The sequence below is a fragment of the Aethalodelphis obliquidens genome, unplaced genomic scaffold, assembly GCF_003676395.1.
Source record: "Aethalodelphis obliquidens isolate GAN/ISIS:26980383/991018 unplaced genomic scaffold, ASM367639v1 scaffold7, whole genome shotgun sequence".
In the NCBI taxonomy this organism is placed as follows: domain Eukaryota; kingdom Metazoa; phylum Chordata; class Mammalia; order Artiodactyla; family Delphinidae; genus Aethalodelphis; species Aethalodelphis obliquidens.
Genome location: NW_020837951.1, coordinates 67,322,490 through 67,344,650, shown reverse-complemented (window position 1 = coordinate 67,344,650; position 22,161 = coordinate 67,322,490). Strand labels below are relative to the sequence as shown.

Genomic DNA, 22,161 nt, shown 5'->3' with positions numbered 1-22,161 from the left:
CAAAGCCAAAAGGATTTGCTAACATTTTGAATCCAGGAAGATGGTTCCGAAAATACACACATCATTTTACAACTAGCCCACCTCCCCCAGATAAATGACTCGGTCAATGAAGCCGTCTATGACAGCTCGAACCATCCCTGTCTTCCCATAATGAAGAATTCAGCTTGGCACTAATAGTAGGCTTTTAATACATTACTCTCTTTTTGAACTGAACTCTGTCAGCTGTATCAGTGGCCACTGCTTCCTTTATATATATATTTTAACACCTTTATTGGAGTATAATTGCTTTACAATGGTGTGTTAGTTTCTGCTGTATAACAAAGTGAATCAGCTATACATATACATGTATCCCCATATCTCCTCCCTCTTGCATCTCCTTCCCACCCTCCCTATCCCACCCCTCTAGGTGGTCACAAAGCACTGAGCTGATAATCCCTGTGCTATGCGGCTGCTACCCACTAGCTATCTATTTGACATTTGGTAGTAGATATAAGTCCATGCCACTCTCTTACTTCCTCCCAGCTTACCCTTCCCCCTCCCCGTGTCCTCAAGTCCATTCTCTACGTCTGCGTCTTTATTCCTGTCCTGCACCTAGGTTCTTCAGAACTTTTTTTTTTTAGAGTCCATATATATGTGTTAGCATACGGCATTTATTTTTCTCTTTCTGACTTACTTCACTCTGTATGACAGACTCTAGGTCCATTCACCTCACTACAAATAACTCAATTTCATTTCTTTTTATGGGTGAGTAATATTCCATTGTATATATGTGCCACATCTTCTTTATCCACTCATTTGTTGATGGACACTCAGGTTGCTTCCATGTCCTGGCTGTTGTATATAGAGCTGCAATGAACATTGTGGTACATGACTCTTTTTGAATTATGGTTTCCTCAGGATATATGCCCAGTAGTGGGATTGCTGGGTCATATGGTAGTTCTATTTTTAGTTTTTTAAGGAACCTCCATACTGTTCTCCATAGTGGCTGTATCAATTTACATTCCCACCAACAGTGCCAGAGGGTTCCCTTTTCTCCACACCCTCTCCAGCATTTATTATTTGTAGACTTTTTAATGATGGCCATTCTGACTGGTGTAAGGTGATATATCATTGTAGTTTTGATTTGCATTTCTCTAATAATTAGCGATGATGAGCATATTTTCATGTGCCTGTTGGCCACCTGTGTATGTCTTCTTTGGGGAAATGTCTATGTAAGTCTTCTGCCCATTTTTTGATTGGGTTGTTTGTTTTCTTTGGTATTAAGCTGTATGAGTTGTTTGTACATTTTGGAAATTAATCCCTTGTAGGTAGCATTTTTTGCAGATATTTTCTCCCAGTCCATAGGTTGTCTTTTTATTTTGTTAATGGTGTCCTTTGCTGTGCGAAAGTTTAAGTTTGATTAGGTCCCATTTGTTTATTTTCGTTTTTATCTCTATTACTCTAGGAGACAGATCCAAAAAAATATTGCTACTATTTATGTCAAAGAGTGTTCTGCTTATGCTTTCCTTTAGGAGTTTTATAGAATCTGGTTTTACATTTAGGTCTTTACTTCATTTTGAGTTTATTTTTGGATTTGGTGTTAGAGAATGTTCTAACTTCATTGTTTACATGTAGCCATCCACTTTTCCCAGCACCACTTACTGAAGATACTGTCTTTTCTCCATTGTATATTCTTGCCTCCCTTGTCATAGATTAATTGGCCATAACTGTGTGGGTTTATTTCTGGGCTTTCTGTCCTGTTCCACTGATCTGTATGTCTATTTTTGTGCTAGTACCATACTCTTTTGATGACTGTAGCTTTGTAGTATAGTCTGAAGTCAGGGAGCCTGATTCCTCCAGCTCTGTTCTTCTTTCTCAAGATTGTTTTGGCTGTTCAGGGTCCTTTGTGTTCCCATACAAATTTTAGAATTTTCTGTTCTAGTTCTGTGAAAAATGCCATTGGTAATTTGATAGGGATTGCATTGCATCTGTGGATTGCCTTTGGCAGTATGGTCATTTTAAGAATATTTATTCTTCCAATCAAGGAACATGGTATATCTTTCCATCTGTTTATGTTGTTTTTGATTTCTTTTATCAGCATCTTATAGTTTTTGAAGTACAGGTCTTTTGCCTCCTTAGGTAGGTTTATTCCTAGGTATTCTATTCTTTTTGATGCGATGGTAAATGGAATTGTTTCCTTAATTTCTCTTTCTGATATTTTGTTATTACTGTATATAAATGCAACAGATTTCCGTATGTCAATTTTGTATCTAGCGAATTTACCAAATTCATTGATGAGCTCTAGTAGTCTTTTGGTAGTGTCTTTAGGATTTTCTATGTAATGCATCATGTCATCTGTAAACAGTGACAGTTTTACTTCTTCTTTTTCCATTTGGATTCCTTTTATTTCCTTTTCTTCTCTGACTGCTGTGACTAGAACTTCCAAAACTATGTTGAATAATGCTGGCGAGAGTGGGCACCCTGGTCTTGTTCCTGATCTTTGAGGAAATGCTTTCAGCTTTTCACCATTGAGTATGATGTTAGCTGTGGGCCTGTCACATATAGGCTTTATTATGTTGAGGTATTCCCCCACTATGCCCACTTTCTGACGAGTTTTTATCATAAATGGATGTTGAATTTTATCAAAAGCTTTCTCTGCATCTATTGAGATGACCATATGCTTTCTATTCTTCAATTTGTTAATGTGGTGTATCACATTGATTGATCTGATTGATCTGCAGATACTAAAAAATCCTTGCTTCCCTGGGATAATCCCACTTGATCATGGTATATGGTTCTTTCAATGTATTGTTGGATTTGGTTTGCTAGCATTTTGTTGAGGATTTCTGCATCTATGTTCATCAGTGATACTGGTCTGTAATTTTCTTTCTTTGTGATATCTTTGTCTGGTTTTGGTATCAGGCTGATGGTGGCCTCATAGAATGAGTTCAGAAGTGTTCCTTCCTCTGCAATATTTTGGAATAGTTTTAGAAGGATAGGTGTTAACTCTTCTCTAAATGTTTGGTAGAATTCACCTGTTAAGCCATCTGGTCCTGAACTTTTGCTTGTTGGGAGTTTTTAAATCACAGTTTCAATTTCAGTACTTGTGACTGGTCTGTTCATATTTTCTACTTCTCCCTGGCTCGGTCTTGGGAGATTGTACCTTTCTAAGAATTTGTCCATTTCTTCTAGATTGTCCACTTTATTGGTGTATAGTTACTCATAGTGGTCTCTTATGATCCTTTGTATTTCTATGGTATCAGCTGTAACTTATCCTTTTTCATTTCTGATTTTATTGATTTGGGCCCTCTCCCTTTTTTTCTTGATGAGTCTCACCACCCTGTGTTTTTTTTTTTAAATTTATTTATTTTTGGCTGCGTTGGGTCTCGCTGCATGCGGGTTTTCTCTAGTTGCGGAGAGCAGGGACTTCTCTTTGCTGCATGCGCAGGCTTCTCATTGTGCTGGTTTCTCTTTGTAGAGCACAGACTCTAGGCACGCAGTCTTCAGTAGTTGTAGCTCACGGGCTCTAAAGCACAGGCTCAGTAGTTGTGGCGCATGGGCTTAGTTGCTCCACAGCATGTGGGATCTTCCCAGACCAGGGCTTGAACCTGTGTCCCCTGCATTGGCGCCACCAGGGAAGCTGTCACCACCTTTTTTTTTTTTTTTGCAGTACGCGGGCCTCTCACTGTTGTGGCCTCTCCTGTTGCGGAGCACAGGCTCTGGACGTGCAGGCTCAGTGGCCATGGCTCACGGGCCCAGCCGCTCCACGGCATGTGGGATCTTCCCGGACCGGGGCACGAACCCGAGTCCCCTGCATCAGCAGGCGGACTCTCAACCGCTGCGCCACCAGTTCTTAACAGCAAGCAATATGGATAGTAAATCAGACATATATTTCTAAAATATCTCCTTTCGAGCAAATATATCTGATATTTTTCAGCAACAGTCTTCTATCAACTTTTGAACCAGGAGAGAATTATAGCAATACATAGTGCTTAAAAACAATGTGCAAGCAAAACCACTTGAAAGATTTTTAGAAAGAGTTAAGTCCATTTAGTAGAGTCTAAGTTACAAAGAATAGCTATTAAGAACACTTGGGATACTTAATTATATTCCAAGGAGTTGAAAACAGCACTGAATATGTACAACAATAACAAGACTGGTTACAGAGCCCCTGTCAAGTTACCTTTGGGTTTATAGCAGGGAGTGGGTATGATGCATTCCTCTTTTATGTGGGGCTTGGTTTTGGGGCTACAGCCTCCGGTGTGCATTCCCCGATGGTCGATGCAGAGGACCACACGGTACCTGAGGCCCTGGCCACACGTCACTGTGCACTGGAAGGAGAGTGCAAGAGAGGAGACTCATAGGCAAAGCCTTGTTTACTTTTCTTCATTTCCCACCTGAGACTTTTCAAAGGGCTCCTTTTACAGAAGGACTCCTGGTGGCTTTATACCACTTCTTACTAGTCATGGGATCTTTGTTCTATTTGGCAATTTGAGGGTGAAGCTGGCTGAACATTAAATCACTTGCAATTTCTTAGCTTTGGATTAGTCAGTCAGCCTTTCTTAAACACCCACTGTGTGCAAAGTCCCAAACCAAGTCACAAAAAGGAGGAGAAAAGAAATTATAGAGTGTGCCCGATTTTGATTACCAAGACTGTAGGTCAATTTTATTAGTCACTTTGCTAATGACTGTTAGGTCCAAATGATGGGAAATGCCAGCTCCCATGTGGACATTAAAATTTTTTTAACTTCCATCATAGCTAATTTATATTGCTGCACGGCTGATCCAATTGATTATAGTGACGTGGAAAAAAGACGTTGAAAGGAACGGATTCAATGGCCAGATGGAGACAGCACCTCCAGTGGTTCTACATGCCTGGGAACAAGTCTGGATAGGAAGATGTCACAGCTCCGATCTGCTGCCACAAAGCCACAAGGCTAAGTGAATAGCCCTTTGCCATCTCTGTGGCTGTGGGCACATCTTTCCATCTCACCTTTCCATCTCCTGTGCCATTTCACACCTTTTTCCACTAGCAGCCAGGATCCCTCAAATAACATTTTATGCTTAAGCTGCTGCAGTGGCTTCCCTAAGGTCTAGACTGTTTTGGTTTTAATTAATCCCACTTCACCTCCATTCTAATTATGTTGCTATCTTCATTTCATCTTTTTTTCAGTGAATAATATACATAGTTTTCACCTTAATCCACTGAAGACACCTTTTGGACATAGACAAAGGAGAAGAAATAAAAAACGAAACCAAACTTTTGGTCTACTGAGCTTGACCATCAGAACAGCGCACACAGTTTCAGGCTCAGTCATCGGCCTCAATTATGCTTGACAGACATTTGCCTCCTCTTGTCATTTGAGGGAATGTTATGGGGAGTGACAGAGGTTTCTTAAAGTAGCTTGAAGAAAGATGTTTGAAAAAATATATACATATATTGTTTCCTACTCATTTACTTTTGGCGGGGCTCGACTCGGGGCAAGCCTGCTCTGGGGGCTAAACGGGTAGGCTTCTAGACCCCTCCAGAGGAGAAGTGGGGAGCTGCACAGGGTGGGTGGTGGGGTCATGATGAAGAGAGGGAAGAGTGGACTTACTCTCCTAACGAACAAAGAAAGAAGGCACAGTTACCGGAGACCACTCCTGTGCCAGCCATTTAGGGCAGTCAAAAATGTTGCAGGGCTGCACGATGGGCATCTTAGGGGTGTACATGCATTTCCACTCTTCCACTGAGGTGACATGCCCCTGGATGTCCTCCTCCACACAGGAAACTGCCCGGCTCTGGATGCCCCCCCCACACGAGGAGGAGCACGCGGTCCACGGGGTGGCCTCCCACCTACAGAAGCAAGGGGAGTCATCAGGGCAGACACGCACACTGCCCACCTCCTCAGTGAGCTTTCCCACCAACCCCTTCCCAGTGCCCATCGGGGCGATCAGGTTCTAAGAGGCTACACTCCAGAGGACCAAAAGCCAGCTACGGCCTGAAATCTGACGAGTCAGAGAGGATTCGATGCTGGCAAAAGTGCTCTGTAAGCCTCGAAGCTCTACACAAATGTGAGAGATTACTCTTGGAGAGTGGTCTACAAGGATAACTGTGGGGTCTGTAGCCTACTCAAAAGAGGGCTGTTCAGTCCTTCTTCTTACGGCTTCAGTATAGATTCTGAGTGTGTCTGTCTGTGTGTGTGTTTGTGTGGGGGTGTACGTGTATATATAATATTTACATTATTTTATATTTTATAAATATATTGCATCTATCTAGTAGCTATCTATCTCAATATCTATCTCAAGACTAAAACTGGTTAATCAGTTAACACTAATAGTTTGTACCTGGGATAATACTTTTCATTTTCGATGCAATACTTTATTACTTAGCTTCTGGACACTTTTACATGAGAAGATCAAGAAAGATTCAGGTAAATCAAATACTCTTTCTCCCTTGCTTCTACAGTCATCAACTTTGGGAGTACATGGATTTAGCATAATTCTGATGTTCAAACTGTATCATTAGGAACCAAAATGTTAATATAGGCGTTATCTACTTATTCCCTAGCTGCTAGGGGCGGGGGTACTGACAGTTAGCACTCCCTAAAGAACTCCTGGAATTGTGAAGAAGTTTGGCTCTGGTTCAAAGGCTGATGGCATTGGAATCTATAGATAAAGTAAAGTAAGGGAAAAAATAGCAATGTTGTCAATAGCACTTAAGAGAATTTCATTGATTCTTCAGATCTCTACGCAGCTCTGGTGCATCTGGGACCAGAGGCTGAGAGATATCTTTGCCCGGTTCTCTTCTCTCTTCCCGTAGGTTTAAAGAATGTCGTAGTTTTTAACAATAAAAACAGGGGGACTGGGCTTCTTTTTCTTGCATATATAGTCTGCTTGTTGATAAGGACTGCTCAAGATTTAAGATTTCTCTTAGAATTATGAGAGATATCATTGTAATGAGAGAAAAACAAAATGTCACCAAGTTGATCCACTTGAATAGTTAAATGTAAAAACAACACACAGGCATACCGTGGAGACATGACTTATTCTCTACGTGGGATCTCATGTGTATTGTGAGCCTGCTTTCTCCTTTGCAAGAGCCTGGATAATGTGTGTTTCCCAGTTACAGAGAATTTTCCTCCACATTTTCTCTGCACTGTTCAAGTCTAGGCAACAACTGTTATCTACACTGCCAACAGCCTAAACATGCTACCAAATACAATATTTTCCTATGCATATTTCCCCAGGAGACACATAAGAAAATGTTATTATGGGGAAACTGAGGTCCTCTGTTTAGCCCTTTCGAGACTCTCTGTTCCCTTTCAAGAGAAGGAAGCAGCTCTGTAGAGAGTTTCTCTTCCAAAGGGTAAGACCAGTTCTCATTTGTCTCCATGTAAATCTCTGGAGAGCTGGAGGTGGATAACAGGTCTGATTCAGACTGAAATTGGGCTGAATGTATACGTACAAATTTGCATTAGACTCGATGTGACAGTGAACTGGGAATATGTTTTGAACGGACATTTAATCTCTTAGAACGTTAAGATGCCATAAAAAGAGCACATTTTCTAACTGGTACTCTAACATCCCTAAACTGGACCCTTCTAAAGAGACAGTGATTAATTTCTGTCTCGACACTTGGACCTGATCCATGGTGTAATTTTGTAACCAGTAATAAGTATCCTTTTCAATGTCAGTGATCACAGAAAGACAAATGATTTGAATATTATTCCAAGTATTTATAGTATGGTTCCGGCACTCAACTGTAGTTCTATATGTGAAAAGTTATAATGTGAATCCTTGCATAATAAGAGGATTATGTGGAATTTCAAAGCAAAACATCTCAGTGCTTTAAAGAAAGTATAACAAAAGCTCAGAGAGGGCATCAGTTAGGATATCTTAAAACAGGGACCAGGTAAGTATTTGGAAAAAAATATATACCCAAGAATCTTGCCCAGGAAGAATAAGAGATGACTTCATATATTTTAACTCCTTTGGCTTTTAATTTTTTAAGTACAGTGTATTTAGTTTAAGAAATTCTCAAAATTAAGGATTATGTGGAAAAGTTGCATATATTAAGTATAAATTAAAGATTATTCATCAGACTGTGTTCTTATATCATATTCAGATATATGTTATAGTCAAAGACTGAAAGCAAGAAAAAAGAATCTAAAAATTCTTTGTTTGTGTTAATGTTGTGTTTTGTATCTACACTTGTGGTCTTAAATCCATTCAAATAATCTCAATAAGTAAAGACTTCTGCCTTGATCAGTAAGCAGCTGCCCTCTGAGAACCATTTTTGAGCCTTAATTCTTCTTAAGAAATGAAAACATATTCGTAGAAATAACTTCCATTTAGTAAGGCTTTATCAATAAAGCAGAATATCTAACTTTCCAATTAGTTTAGTAACAGAAGTGCACGGGCTAAGAAAGATAGTCTAGTTGCTAGTTGTCTTTTCCCACTGTGATGCATGGACAGGCCGAAGTGTGCAGGAGACAGGGTGCAAATAAACATCAAGGAGGTTCATCTCAACCTCTCATTGAGAATATTGAGCTTCAGGTGCTTGGGGGAAATCTGAATATATAAGAAATCAGGTTTAACCTAAGACAGGCATTAGTCACACCACAGAAATATAAACAAGAGAGATCATAGATAGGAAAGAAACTGAGGAGTGCCATTACAGGAAAAACATCAACTTGTTCTCACCCCTGATACCCAACTGTGCCTTTATCTCGAAATCCACAGCCTTCACCCAACCAGATACATGCATCCTATGAATACTTATTTTACAGATACAGGAATTAAAATCAAATCAAATCTTGGTTCAGTTAAATGAATCTTTTTATATTTTCATTCCATTGTTTTTTCGAGTTTGGTTCTGGATCAAACCAGCAAAAGGATACATCAGTAGCATTCTAAAGTCATGTATTGTCTTTATCAATATAGACATAGGAAAGTGGGAGGGAGCTGATGAATGAAGTAACTCCTTAGTGGAAGAACTTTAAAAAAACCCCAAACAATTATATATAGTATTAATCAAGTACCCCTTTCTATATGCTACCATTAGAATGGTGATAAGTGAGTTCCGGGCCAGTCACTGGAAGTATTTAAGTAGAGGCTGGATGACAACTCGTATTGGTTTATACATGTGCGTGTGCGTGTGTGTGCGTGTGCGTGTGTGTGTATAAAATACGTCAGAATACATCTGTAGTAAATACACATATATGCATATTTGTGTAAATACATGTGTTCACGTATGTGTGGTGAATGGGTGCGATTACTGGGGAAGAGTGGGAGAATGAAGCATCTGGGGAGCTGGACTAAAAGACTGGGGAGGTCCTCTTTTTGCGTTTCAATTCATTAAGTGTTTGAAGATTTTCAATCAAACTTTGCTTTATTTTACAGTTCAGAATAAAATTATTTTCTGGGCTTTGTTTAGTTTGGAATTGCACAAACCACCGTGGATTATTTCCAATTATTTGTGATCTGATTTAAACCTTGGGTTCTAAACAGCAGCTGGCTCCCTGAAGTCCAAATGAGCAAAGAGAATAGAGCAAAGGTCTTGCTTAGCACAGTGGTGGCTTCACACCCAAATCTAACTTCTGCTCTCTGGGGAGCTCTTTCCAATGTGGCAGGCGATACACTCAGTAGCTAGAGTATTTTTCAGCTTCTCCAGTTTTCTTATGAATATATTAATAAAGAGAACAAGTTCTTTTAAAAGTTCCTCAATCACTTTAATGACTTTTTCTAGTTTTAAAAAATACCGTACTTTAAAAAAGCAGCATAGTGCATGGAATTTTATGTTTTGGGAGAAAAACACAAGAAAAACCTCCCCTCCACACCAAATGTTCTGAACCATAAGGATATGAAAAAACTGCCTTTTTGTATTTAATTATAATTTCTTTGGAACAAAAAAAGGATATTCAAAACCCCTATGCAGAGTAATACCACATCTGGAATTCCACATTTGTGGTATTGGGATAATAATTCAGGCAGTGTTTGTTTAACAGTTAGCAACAGTGCTTTAATGACTAGGGTCCTATTGCAGAGGAAACATAAAAAAGGACAAAGGGAGTGAAAGAAAGACATAACATAAACCCATACACTGTATCTAATCATAGTGAATTACTGTGTCCACTGCAATGTAATCTGATCGTATCTTAAAATGGTTTTTGAATGACAAGCTTACAGTCTGAGCAGACCAGTGTTTTTCAAAAGCAGAGCTCAGGATGGATTGCAAAACATACTATCTACCATCTTATTTTTACAGAGAAACACAAAATCTATAATATATATATATGTATAAAAGAAGCAGAAGACTAATTTACTAATTCTAGCATCAGGATGATTGATTTACGTACCGAGGAAGGGGATGGTAGAGGTCATAAGGCATGATCTGCTTGTATCCGTCACTGTTAGGAACAATAATGCCAACCCTCTGAGTAGAAGGTACACACAATAAAATAAACACTAAATGATTACATTATACAATTTCTTTAGACAAATGCAAAGTAACATTAATAAATTGTCTCTAAAAAACAACACTAAAACAGTTCAAAATCTTTATGCTAGCATCTGTTTGAGGATGGGGCAAGTTCTTTGAAAGGGCACCGTTGACTATAATTAGTTCTCTGATCCAGGCAGGAAATACCAGTGGAAAGGGTGGTAGTAAGAAGACTGGGCACCTCATCATTAACTATGACACAATAAGCTTGTAAATGTTCTTTAATCCCCCCAATTATACATCCTATGAGGTCATTATTATCATCATTATTAATGTTACTTCCAGATGCTCACCAAGCAGTTTTACAGTTACGGTCTCACTTCTGATGAACGAGAGAGCTACGTATCAGAGTAGGTACCTGGGACCTGACAACACTATGTAGCATGCGTTAGCAAATAGGTAATGCACCCTTGGCAAATCCGAGGATTTTAGTAAAATCTGGAAAGCAGCCGCTTGGTTATTTTATAAAGGGAAGGGGAACCAGCGAATATAGTAGGCAACGATCAACAAAAGCGCATTCCCTACTAAAATAAAGGTAGGGCAGTTAAAATGTGATAATAAAGATGAAAGATCTTTTTTTGTGGTCTATAAAACGTGATATGGCGTTAACTGCTATTATGGTGGTGGTTGTGATTGTTCTGACTGTTGTTAGTATACCTGGTGCTCTGGGAAACCCGTGAGATTTAGAGATAAAGACTAAAGGAGCCATAAGAAATGACATTTTAGGCTGTATGGCTAATGGATTCACAAGAAATGATATTATAGGCTGTGTGGGGGTCCCCAGAGGCCTTTAGGACGCCAATAAAGTACACTAACTACCTCACTGATGTCAAGGAAAGCCTCCAATTGGCAAGACTTTCTTCTTGCTGAGTCCCCTTGTTTGTGGGAGATTTATGACTCATGAATCTCGGATAAAAGGGCTAATACAACAGACTCTCCCTCAAGAGTGAGAGACAGAGAGAGCTCAGTTCACAGATGTCATGTATTTGCCGCAGCAAGGCACGGTAGGTCATGAGCAGAAGACACTTATTTTACCACTGACGAACGATAGCAAGTCCTTCTTTTGAATATTGAAGGAACTCATGTATTCTATTCTAGGATGAATGGAACTCATGTATTCCGGGATATTCTGGGATGAATATCCGTATTCAATATACATGTTTGTATTTATATTTAAATAAATACATTAAGACTCACTTTGATCCCATCCTCTGACATAGGATGATACAGTACGTTTTTTTGTTTTTTTTTTGCCGTATGTGGGCCTCTCACTGTTGTGGCCTCTCCCACTGCGGAGCACAGGCTCCGGACGTGCAGGCACAGCGGCCATGGCTCACGGGCCCAGCCGCTCCGCGGCATGCGGGATCTTCCCGGACCGGGGCACGAACCCGTGTCACCTGCATCGGCAGGCGGACTCTCAACCACTGCGCCACCAGGGAAGCCCAGTACGTTCTTTTTATATGGCTAGTAAACCTAAGCTTTTGGGTAGAATGAGCAAGGTATACTGTAGAACAGAAAGATAAAAAATAGCACTGGCTGGACTTAATGCCCGGTAAGGAGGAAAGAGGGAGTAATAAAAAGGGTAGTTCCTGAAGAAATTACTGAAAGGTAAGGGAGAAATGAGAGAAATTAAATTTGAAAGAAAACGAGAAACAAATCTTTGAATACAGATTTCTCTTCCCAAGAGGTACGAACACTGGAGTAGTCATTTGCTTATCTATCTTACATGACTAAATTTTCTTCATTTATTTGTGTGACTAAAGGTATTCATTTATATAACTAAACTTTCATGGTGTGTGTATGTGCATTACTCTTCAGTAACGATGCTCATGAAAACGGATGCTGCCTTTCGAGGAAGTTCAAAATCCCATAGCTCTAACAAACACAAGAATGGGATGAATATTAGCATTAAACTTTTCTCCCTGTTTTCCAAGACAGAGAAACTTCCTATTCTTTTCTGCCTTCTTTTGACAAGAAATTGGATGTGAAAAGTTAATCCTGTCTTTGGTTAGAATCATGGGATCTCCTTCCAATAATTCTTCTGCCTAGTAATTAAGGAAAATTTCTTGCTAAAAGAACTGTATTTGATAGAATTCCAACCTTCCAAAGTTCTTCTAATAACTTTGGTAGTTAATTAAGGAACATAGACAACTGACTTTGCAGTTGTATTTTAGCTAACCCTAGCATCTTGACTCATGCCTACATCCAGACCTAAATGCAGAAATGCGTATCGCTGTCTCTGCTCCTGAAAAAATTTATGTCTATGATTTGTCATTCTCAATAGGCGAACGAACCGTTACAGATCTCTGCCAACTGATTTATCAGCTGATGATGTTTAAAATGGAGGCAGTAATATTGAAGGAGACAGGCTAGAAGAAAAGAAGGGGAATGAAAGACGGAGTTACAGAATTCAAGATGTTGGGCTTTGCATTGGACTGATTTAGAAATCATGTTTTTGTTTGAACGAGGAGCTTTAAACCTGGATTCAGCAAAACTATAGCTATATTTGTCTTTCTGTGGCATAGGTCATGGTGAAGACTCATAAAATGACTCTATGGCACCTGTGAAAACAGAAAGATATCAAAACAATGGTGCTCTGTCCAGTCCTGTTAATGCATATTCATGTGCATGGGCTCTGCTCTCTCTTGGGGTTCATGCCATGGCCCTGGCCTTTCACCACATTGTCACAGAGGGGCAGGCAACACTGCCTAAACTTAACTCTCCATTGCTTCCTTTTAAGGCACTTAATCTTTTTCTTAGGCAAAATTTATCTATTGAAGAATGATGGAAAAGGATGCCATTTAGGGACTTGAAGAAATTCTTTCCATGTTTAGGTCTTCATTTTTATGTGTACGTGTGTGCATACATGTTTATGTATGCATTCAGACGTGTCTGAACATACATGCAGTGGGGAAGGAGGCAAAAATAATTTTTAAAATGATCGCAAAGGGAAATGTAATAAACAGTTGGTTTGGGGGTAAAACTACTCATTCTCCGTTGCTTTCACTATTCTGACTGCTCATGCACTTCCTACACTGGGCAATGACTTGATTCCATCTGAAGTCTTTCAAATCAAGGGTCATGGTGGGAAGAAGATGAGGATGAAGAAAGGGTCACTCTGGACTCATGTGATATAAGTAGAAGAAAGACATTGCACATCATCCTCCACACCTTGCTGAACTGTCCAATGACAGGAGAATGCTTCCATGTTATGACAAACTCATGGAACAAAATATTATGCAGCATATGAACATGAAGTCTTTTGAACTATTTAATGACATGGAAAATGTTCAAATGTAATGTCAACTGAAAAAATCCAATACAAAATAGAATGGACAATGTAATCCACAATACTAAGAAAACTTATGTGTTCATATACCACCTATACAATCATTTTTGTAAAGCCTATATATGTGTCTGTATGTGTATACATATGTGTGTGTGTGTGTATACATGTGTGTGTGTGTACACATAAATATATTAGAAAAGGACCCAAAACAGTTGTTAATTCCTGGTGTTTGTATTATGGATGTTTTTTGGGGTTTTTTTTGCTTTCTTCTTTTTATATTTCTCTGTTTTCAGGAATTAGAACTTTTAACTAAAACAAAATTCAAGTCTGAGAAAGCAAAAGACAGAAACATTTGGAAACACAATATAAATGGATGAAATGAGGCTATCCCTTCAATTCCCATGTGTCACTTAAAGATGACTGAGTCTTTGTACTGAAATCATGTCAGAAGCTATTATAGAACAATATCCCTGACTTTAAAAATCAAGCCCTCTTCAGGCTCACACTACTCAGGTGTGAAATTTACATCTTGTGACATATCTCTCTTTCCAAGAAAAGTCTTAATGTAACTAACTTCATAAGCACCTAATTTGCGAGGTTCTGGGTTCTTCTTACAATAGAAACGAATCATAAGGGGTCACTTTCATGGCTTCAACGGTCCCTTCCAGTGCATCTCTCACCTCTTGCCTCTTCTCCAGAGCTGCAGAACCTCATTTCTAACGTCCTGATGGCTGGACGTACTCTCAGTATGTCAAGCTCAGTGGGTCCAGACAATTCATTATCTTCCCCTACAACCTGCTTCTTCTCCTGTGATCACTGTTACTGTTCAGAGCACTGCCATCCTCCCATCCACCCAGGCTGGATACCGCGGGGCATCCTTGCTCTTCTCTTTCCTGTATTCCCTACAGACACGGAGGTCTTCCAGTAGTGATGTCTGCCAAATACAACTCTGTGACATGAATTTAGGCCCTTTCGCATGTCTCCTAACAGATTTCCCTGCCTTCAGGCATTGTCTCCTCCAATCCAGCCTGCTCACTGCTGTCATAGCAACAGATACTTTACTTCCCAATGCAGCCCATAACACCCAGTGAAATTTCTTCATCAAGTGCTACCTCTTGTACAGCCTGTCCTTATTTTCCCTCTCAGCATGTAGCCAGACACTTCTCTCTTCCTCTTCCAAATACCCATAGCACTAACTCCCCTCATCACTTTTAACTGTATACTATCTTTTAACTATGTATACATTTTCTTTAGTTTAACAATATGGGACAAAATCCGTATTGGTTCTTTACTATATCTTTTAACACAGTGCCCTGCACAGAGGCAATTCATAAATAATGAGTCAACGAAATCATGCCATTGATGTGCAGACACAAAAGCAAAGCTACCATCCAGAACGAAAGCGAGCAAACAAACAAGAACAAGGTTAAAAAAACTCCCAAACTGCCACTCGCGGTGCACATCTTTAGTCCCACTCCTTGCCCTTTGCTAGCTCCACCATCTGTATGAGGGGCAGGCTGTTTTAGAGGGTAGTTTGGCTGCTCTGACAAGCAGAGGTGATTGGGTGACCTGGGGCAGAGAACGGACAGCTTAATGGCAACTGTGCTTCTAAGCTGCTTGGCTAAGCTCTACATCTCTTCCACTGGGCATCTCCCAGAAACAGCCATGACAGTTTTTAAAAAAATCTTCTCTTCCCTGTCTGTCCCATGTGTCTTTTCAGGTATCATGCTGCTTTGTAACTGCACAATTCAACTTCCCTCGGGCAGTGTTGTGGTCCAGACTCTCGTTGGCTTTACTTTGCCTTTGCCATGGTACCAAGCACAGAGCTTGGCATGAGATTGGTACTCAATAAAAAAACGAATGAAATTGTGGGTGGTGGGGGCATTTCTGGCACAGAAGAGAGTGATTCATCTTTTCTCAACAACTCCAGGCCAATAGAAACCAATCTCTTCCCAAGCAACTGTTCAGAATGGGGGAGGAGAGAAGTAATAAAAAGTTGGCAGAGACGTGAGCCCTTCCCGGACCGGGGCACGAACTCATGTCCCCTGCATCGGCAGGCGGACTCTCAACCACTGCGCCACCAGGGAAGCCATGCTTTTTCATGAGTGGCAGAGCACAAAGGATTACAGCATAATGAGGACAAGGACCCCCTGAGGACTTGGGAGATGGAAGGACTGTTCTCCTCTCTGCCAACTCTCTTTCTCTGTGACCTTGAGTGCATTGCATTTGGACCTCTGTGTTGGTCTTCTGCAAAATCTAAGTATTGGATGAAATCAGGAGTTTTAAGATGAAGTAAGAATGGGTGCCTGGAAACCCATCTCATGGAGCTCTACCTTATCTGTCCCCTTCCTAGTGGCTGCTAAGGGCAGAACTCAGAGTTCTGTGGAATACAGATTGAAAACCACTGAACTAGGTAATCATCTCAAAAGCTCTCCTATTTTAAAACTTGATGACTTTACAAAACACCGTAGGTTTCCCTATCATTTAAAGAGGCAAGTTGGACATCCAGCAAATGAGGAAATATTCTGTAAATAGGTTACAATTTTTTTTAAAACATAGTAGCTGCTAGGCAACATTCATTTATCTTTCAGAAATCAGACCAAAAAAAACCCGGCTTCATTGTCTAGGATTTGAAAACATTTTAAAGATACATATTCATTTTCTGCTATAAAACCAACTACTGGAGAGTTTTTGATCATTTGATCCAAAATATCATAATTTCCTTATATCTGTATTTCTGTGGTTAAACATTTCTGATATTAATGAATGCAATTTCTGAACTGCTTTTAAGTAAATGGGACTAATATTTCCTTGGGCTTTGGTTAGGTTTTCCTGTACTGTTCCAAGTGATTTGGTCATTGTTTGATTTGAGTAAACATCAGTATTTACGTTTACATGAAAAAGGCGTGCTTAACCCAGGTCTGTGGTCAATTCAGAGATCCAGGGCACCAAACTTTGCATTGATATGGTTGGCAGTTCTGTGCTGGCTGTGGAGGTGTATGGTGGGTTTAAACCAGATCGCACAGGTTGCTGCAGGCATCATGCAGAACAAGGGTACCTGTAGGATATGATGACACGGGGGCAGGTGACCTGAGTTTATGTAGCATAGGAGCTGCTCTGGAAGCGGAGGCACTTAGGTCCATGACCCAGCTCCTGCCTGCCCTGACTTGGTGCAGATCGAGTAACTCCTCTGGGCTTCAGTATTTTCATCTGTAAATATAGATGATAAGCCCTGTCTTGCTAACCTCCTGGGGAAGGTAAAACTGGATTGAGATAACAGATGTGAAAGCACTGTAGAAACTTCAAACAGCAGTAACATTGGGCCAGTCATGTTATAGGGTTGGTTCTCAATAACGATAGCTGACTTGCATCGAGCGCTTGGCATCTTGCTGAGAGCTTTACGTGCACCATCTCATGTACTCTCTATAGTTCCTGTCTGACAGGAATACTATACTCATTGGACAGACGGCAAGACTAAGGCCTAGAGAAATTAAGTAAAGAAGCTACTTAGCTGGTAAAGTCAAACTGAAAAATTGAAGTAAATAATGAGGATGATGATAATATCTGTCCTATTAACTCACAAGTTAATTAAAAGAGTGCCTATATTTACACTTTTAAAAACTTTAAAATGTAATATATGAAGTGATCATTATTATTAGTGATGAACTGGCTTGGTGGAAGAACAGAATTGTCCCATAACTGAGTTAGAGCTGACTGTCTGATACTGTGTGGTAGGTCTATAAACTTGGGAAGGGTACGACCATGCATTCTAAAAAGCGTCAGAACGCTGCTTTATTCATCTCATCATAAATGCATGGAAGTGCAAATGGGATTTTACGATGGTATTTTTTGTCACTTATTCATTAGCTACTTAAAGTAGTATATTTAAATGAGGTTGAGCAAAAAGAAGGAAGTTGTTACTTTTCTAAGTAATTTACCTACTTTTATAAAACAAACAGAGCTTCGTGACTAGGAAAACATTTCATTATACTTTAACTCCCAACTGAGAAAACCATGTTCTAGCCCTTACATTGAGTTCTCCTTTTTTGGAGATGGACATGGCATAAACCCCATGCAGATTGAATGGCAGTGTCTCATAGCTGGTTAAGTGGGGATTTTACAAGTTGCTAATTATCTTAATTTTTCACGATCATGATTTTATAAAAATCTGATAAACGTGATTTGCTTTCCTGAAGGAATTTCCTAGGAATTTATGTTTCCTGTTGTGAAAACAGCAAATAGAGAGCTACCTCTCTAGAAGACCCATATGAAATTTTAGAGTTCCAAGTCCTTTCATGGAGGAGATAGCTGATTTCTGGAGAGTCTAGGAGTTTCTCTGAAGTCACATCAACATTATCGTAACGGTGATCTTAGTCATAACAGCTGCAGCCACTCACATTTATTGAGTGCTTATCGTGTGTCAGGCACGCTGCTAAGCTCTTTAAATGTATTACACCCTTTATTCCTCATGACAGCTCTACGAAGTAAGTAGCTATTATCCTTACTTTGGAGGATGACAAAACTGAGGCTTAGTGAGAACAAGCAATTTGCCGAAGGCTACCCAAACCAGTAAGTGACAGAGCCAGGATCCCAAGCCAGGCTATGTTGTTCCAAAGCTCCCCTCCTAAATCACCATGGTATAGTGATAATCACTGCATCACCACTGGACTAGCTGGTCACCAAGTTAGCGTGACTGGGCTTTATAGGTCCACTGTACATGCTGTCGCTCACGGTGGAGATTATTTCTCTTGCATTAGGATTCCAGTTGCATTAGGATTCAGTTCTGAGATTTTGTTCACACTTCGGTCCCATGGCCAGGGATGACTTATGCAATTTGCTGTCAAATTAAATGGTGCTGGACAAAATAAGTCCACCTGAACTCAAAAGAACTGCCACGTGGGGCATACAAGTTTGGGCATTTGCTTAGGACTGCTGCTCTGAATTCCTTGAGGGAAGGGGGAATCTGTATGTAGTTTCAGCAAAAAACAGATTTGTTTGCTAATGATTGTGACCATGCTAGTGTGATGAGTGAGAGCTTTTTTTGCTTCTCCAACCTTTGCCAATTTAAGCCCCCTTCATTACTGCCTTGGAGAGAAAAGCAGAGGTCTGTGCCAAACCCCCCCCCCCCAAAACAAACCAAAAATAACCTGAAAAGGTGGTTCTCTGATCTTCTCACAAATAATGTCTTGCACAATTCCCCCCAGACAGCCTTAACAGTCTTACCAGTCTCCTAGACTGAGTTACGTAAGGCCAAATGTAGCCTTTTTTACATTGAAAGACACTCTGAAAACATAAGGTGCTTATTAGCTGAACTAAAACTATGCCTTTTTAGTTGTTGCTGGACCACAGGTATACATTTGGAGGCTTTCTGGCCACATGATAGACTTTACCCTTCATCCAAGAAGCAATGATGACACAAACCATTGCACAAATCACCAGGTACTGTGTTAAAAAAATAATTCCCCCTCGTGTAAAACAGAAGCTATGATTATAGCATGGCAGGCACGAGGAGGATTTTACATTTGATAAGATTCCAAGTGTCTTAGCTACTATAGTGTTAAATCAATGAAGTAGAAAACATGTTAAACATGTCCAGATCTCTGATATCCAGAAGGGCCATGCCTCCGGACTTCTGGGTGTGCCCAAGTTGGGACCACCACCAGAACATATACTATACTCTGTATAGGGTGTGTGATGGGACTAGTGATAACATAGCTCTGAGGCACCTGTGAGAAATATTCTCAATTTTAGCTAAAAGTTATTAAATTTTAAACTTCACTTTCTCTTCTGTCCCATTATAAGCATTGTTTTAGCTTCTTTTCTGAGACCGCTTTTGGCCTGGAAACAAAGAATTTTGTCATGTCATAAAAATAACTGCATAAATGACATCAGTAGAGAGCAATACAGCTTTCTTGGGATGGAACATCTGGCCACCAGGTAAGCTCGCTTGTTGGTCTTGTAGTGAAAGGAACTCAAATTCCTGTCTCAGGAAATGTCAAGTTACTACATGTCATGGATATTCATTTCAGGCTTGCTTTAGAATAGTGGAAAACAAGAATGCTAAGTCATTGAATTCCACACGTCTATTATATAAGAATGATTTTACCTATGTATGAGCTATAGACAAAACTGGAAAGAGATATAGCAAAAGCATTAATAGCGATAATCTGTGGGCACTGGAGATTTTTAGGGAATTTTATCATTTTCATTATAGTCTTTTAACTTACCAACATTTCTGAGTTAGCATGAAGAATCAGAAAAAAGCCATGAAAACATGAAAATTATTTTGGAAAGAATAGGCTAGATGTCAACAATCTCTTTAGTCCCAAGAACCACTAGATGAATCCAGCCACAACCATGGAAACCTATAGATGCTGTTGGTGAGTGAAATGAGTAAGTGATGTCATTCATTAGTTCAAATTATTATAAAGCAAATTAATGAGAACAGTGAGGCTATTTTGGTAAACAGAAAAATTGGGTATCAAGGATTATGGCTAACGGCTATCACATCCAGTTTATTTCTGATTTGTTTTGGTTTTAGGTGTGTGGTAATGAGAAAATTCTTATCTCAGAGAAGTAGTTGCTAATGGTGACAATTTTTATAGCTCACCTTACAATCTTCAGATATTTATTTTTTAATTAAACAGACATAATCACGGAACTTAACAATGAGGGCAAAAAGTATTTCCTTTGGTAGTGAAATAATTTTACTATTGTTACAACAATTTTTAATTTTAGCGTAGCTTGAACAAGTTAACAATTCGTTTATGTTTGAGTATACTTTTTGTGAGTTATTGTTTAAAGATACTTCAAAATATATAAATTGAAATTTAATGAAGCAACTCCATGGAACAACAACTTCTATAGGCACAGTTGGAAAACCACTAATTCAATGCAACAAATAACCCTCTCACTTCCACTAGTGGGTGAGAAAACTAAGGCCCAGAAGGGTAAAATAATAAACCCAGGGATACAGACTTATTTAGTGCCTTTTTTGCTGTCCATGGTACTTCACAATCTCGACAGGGAATGAACATGGCTATCTAAATGGCATTTTGCTTTCAAATCATCGGCCCAAAACCATAGTCTAATACAGGAAAAGTGAAGAACTATCTCAATGGCTACATAAAATAAATTTCTTTTGAAATTCCAAAATATGTGACTTTGTTCTAAACAATACCTCTTGTGTCTTCCCTTTTAGGGGCTTCTAGGTTTGGGTGCAAAGGTGTTGTTTAATGTCACCATGTCACTCTTGATTTTACTATTAGACAGTTAAATCTGTAGTTAGAAAACAGTTCCTTGGGGGTTTGATTCTGCTGTGTCTGACGAGAGGGCAGACCTATTTTATCGAGTCTCTTCATCTCCTTTTCTCAGACTATGACTTCTTATTTTCTCTAGGAACTCAGGAAGGTTGCTTTGATCCTGGATATGCAAATGAGTTCAGTGAATTTCACAGCAATCCTGAAGTATCTTAGCCTCAGACTAGCATATCTACATTTCCTAAAGCAGTTTCCTCTTAAACCTCTTCTACTGCTCTTAATTTTTACAGCTTTCTTTAATTACCTCTGTAATAAAAAAGCAGCTTCCTGACATTTGCTTCTAACTTATTTTTTGTCTCCTTTTCTCTCTCTCTTTTTTAATAGGCACCTGTCCCAACATTTATACATGTGCTGTATTAGATGTTTTAAAATAACATAGACATAGAAAAAAGATACATTTCACAAACTTCTTTCATGTAGGATGGCCTTTTGCTTTTGAATAATAAGAAATAGGCCAAAAATATTATTCCAACAGAAAAGATAGGTGAAAATCAGAAGCCAGGAAAAAAAATGAGTAAATTATTTACTGATTAGAAACGTATTTCTTAAAAGTGTTAACAAAATGCTTTCACTTCACAACTGTTTTTCATGGCCATCTCTTCACTGAAGTTTTTTCTGAGTGAGGGAAAAGCTTTAGGCAGTTGTGGGAAGTGAATTCGTCATTTCTCCTAGAAATACACACATAAATTTTCATAGGACTGTGTATAAGGCCTTCAAAGTTGCTCTATGGCTGAGTCAACCTGTTTGAATTGGGATAATTATGCTTTTTATGCACTGGTCTTCCTGGCATAGGTATGGATAAAGACGTATAATAAGTAAAATAATTTTAAACTAGGGTTGAATTGCATGAGTTAGAATTATCTTGGCTAAAAATACCTCATACCCTTAATATTTCCAAAATAAAGAGGTCCAAGCAAAATTTTAACACCTCATTTGGTTTTATACCGTATCCAATCTTTAATACATAGTTTTCTGGTGTAATATGAAGCAAAATTAAACTTCACCTGAATTATATATTTATAAAATATCTACTCGTCTGTTTCTGGAATGAAAACCTGTTATTCTGAGTTCACTTTTATCAGCTAGGTAAT

At 39.3% G+C, this 22,161-nt stretch overlaps 1 protein-coding gene across 2 annotated transcripts in view; it reads right to left on the bottom strand.

Annotated features, from left to right (window-relative positions):
* Positions 1 to 22,161, bottom strand: part of ADAMTSL1 (ADAMTS like 1) — a 470,361-nt gene that overhangs the window by 254,750 nt on the left and 193,450 nt on the right. The window contains exons 10-12 of one of the 2 annotated variants that reach the window (XM_027105928.1): positions 10,320 to 10,370; positions 5,611 to 5,815; positions 4,163 to 4,310 (exon numbers count right to left, since the gene is read on the bottom strand). In XM_027105928.1, coding sequence (XP_026961729.1) covers positions 4,163 to 4,310; positions 5,611 to 5,815; positions 10,320 to 10,370 — 404 coding nt within the window. The remainder of the gene's footprint in view (positions 1 to 4,162; positions 4,311 to 5,610; positions 5,816 to 10,319; positions 10,371 to 22,161) is intronic. The other variant, XM_027105929.1, reaches the window with a different exon arrangement.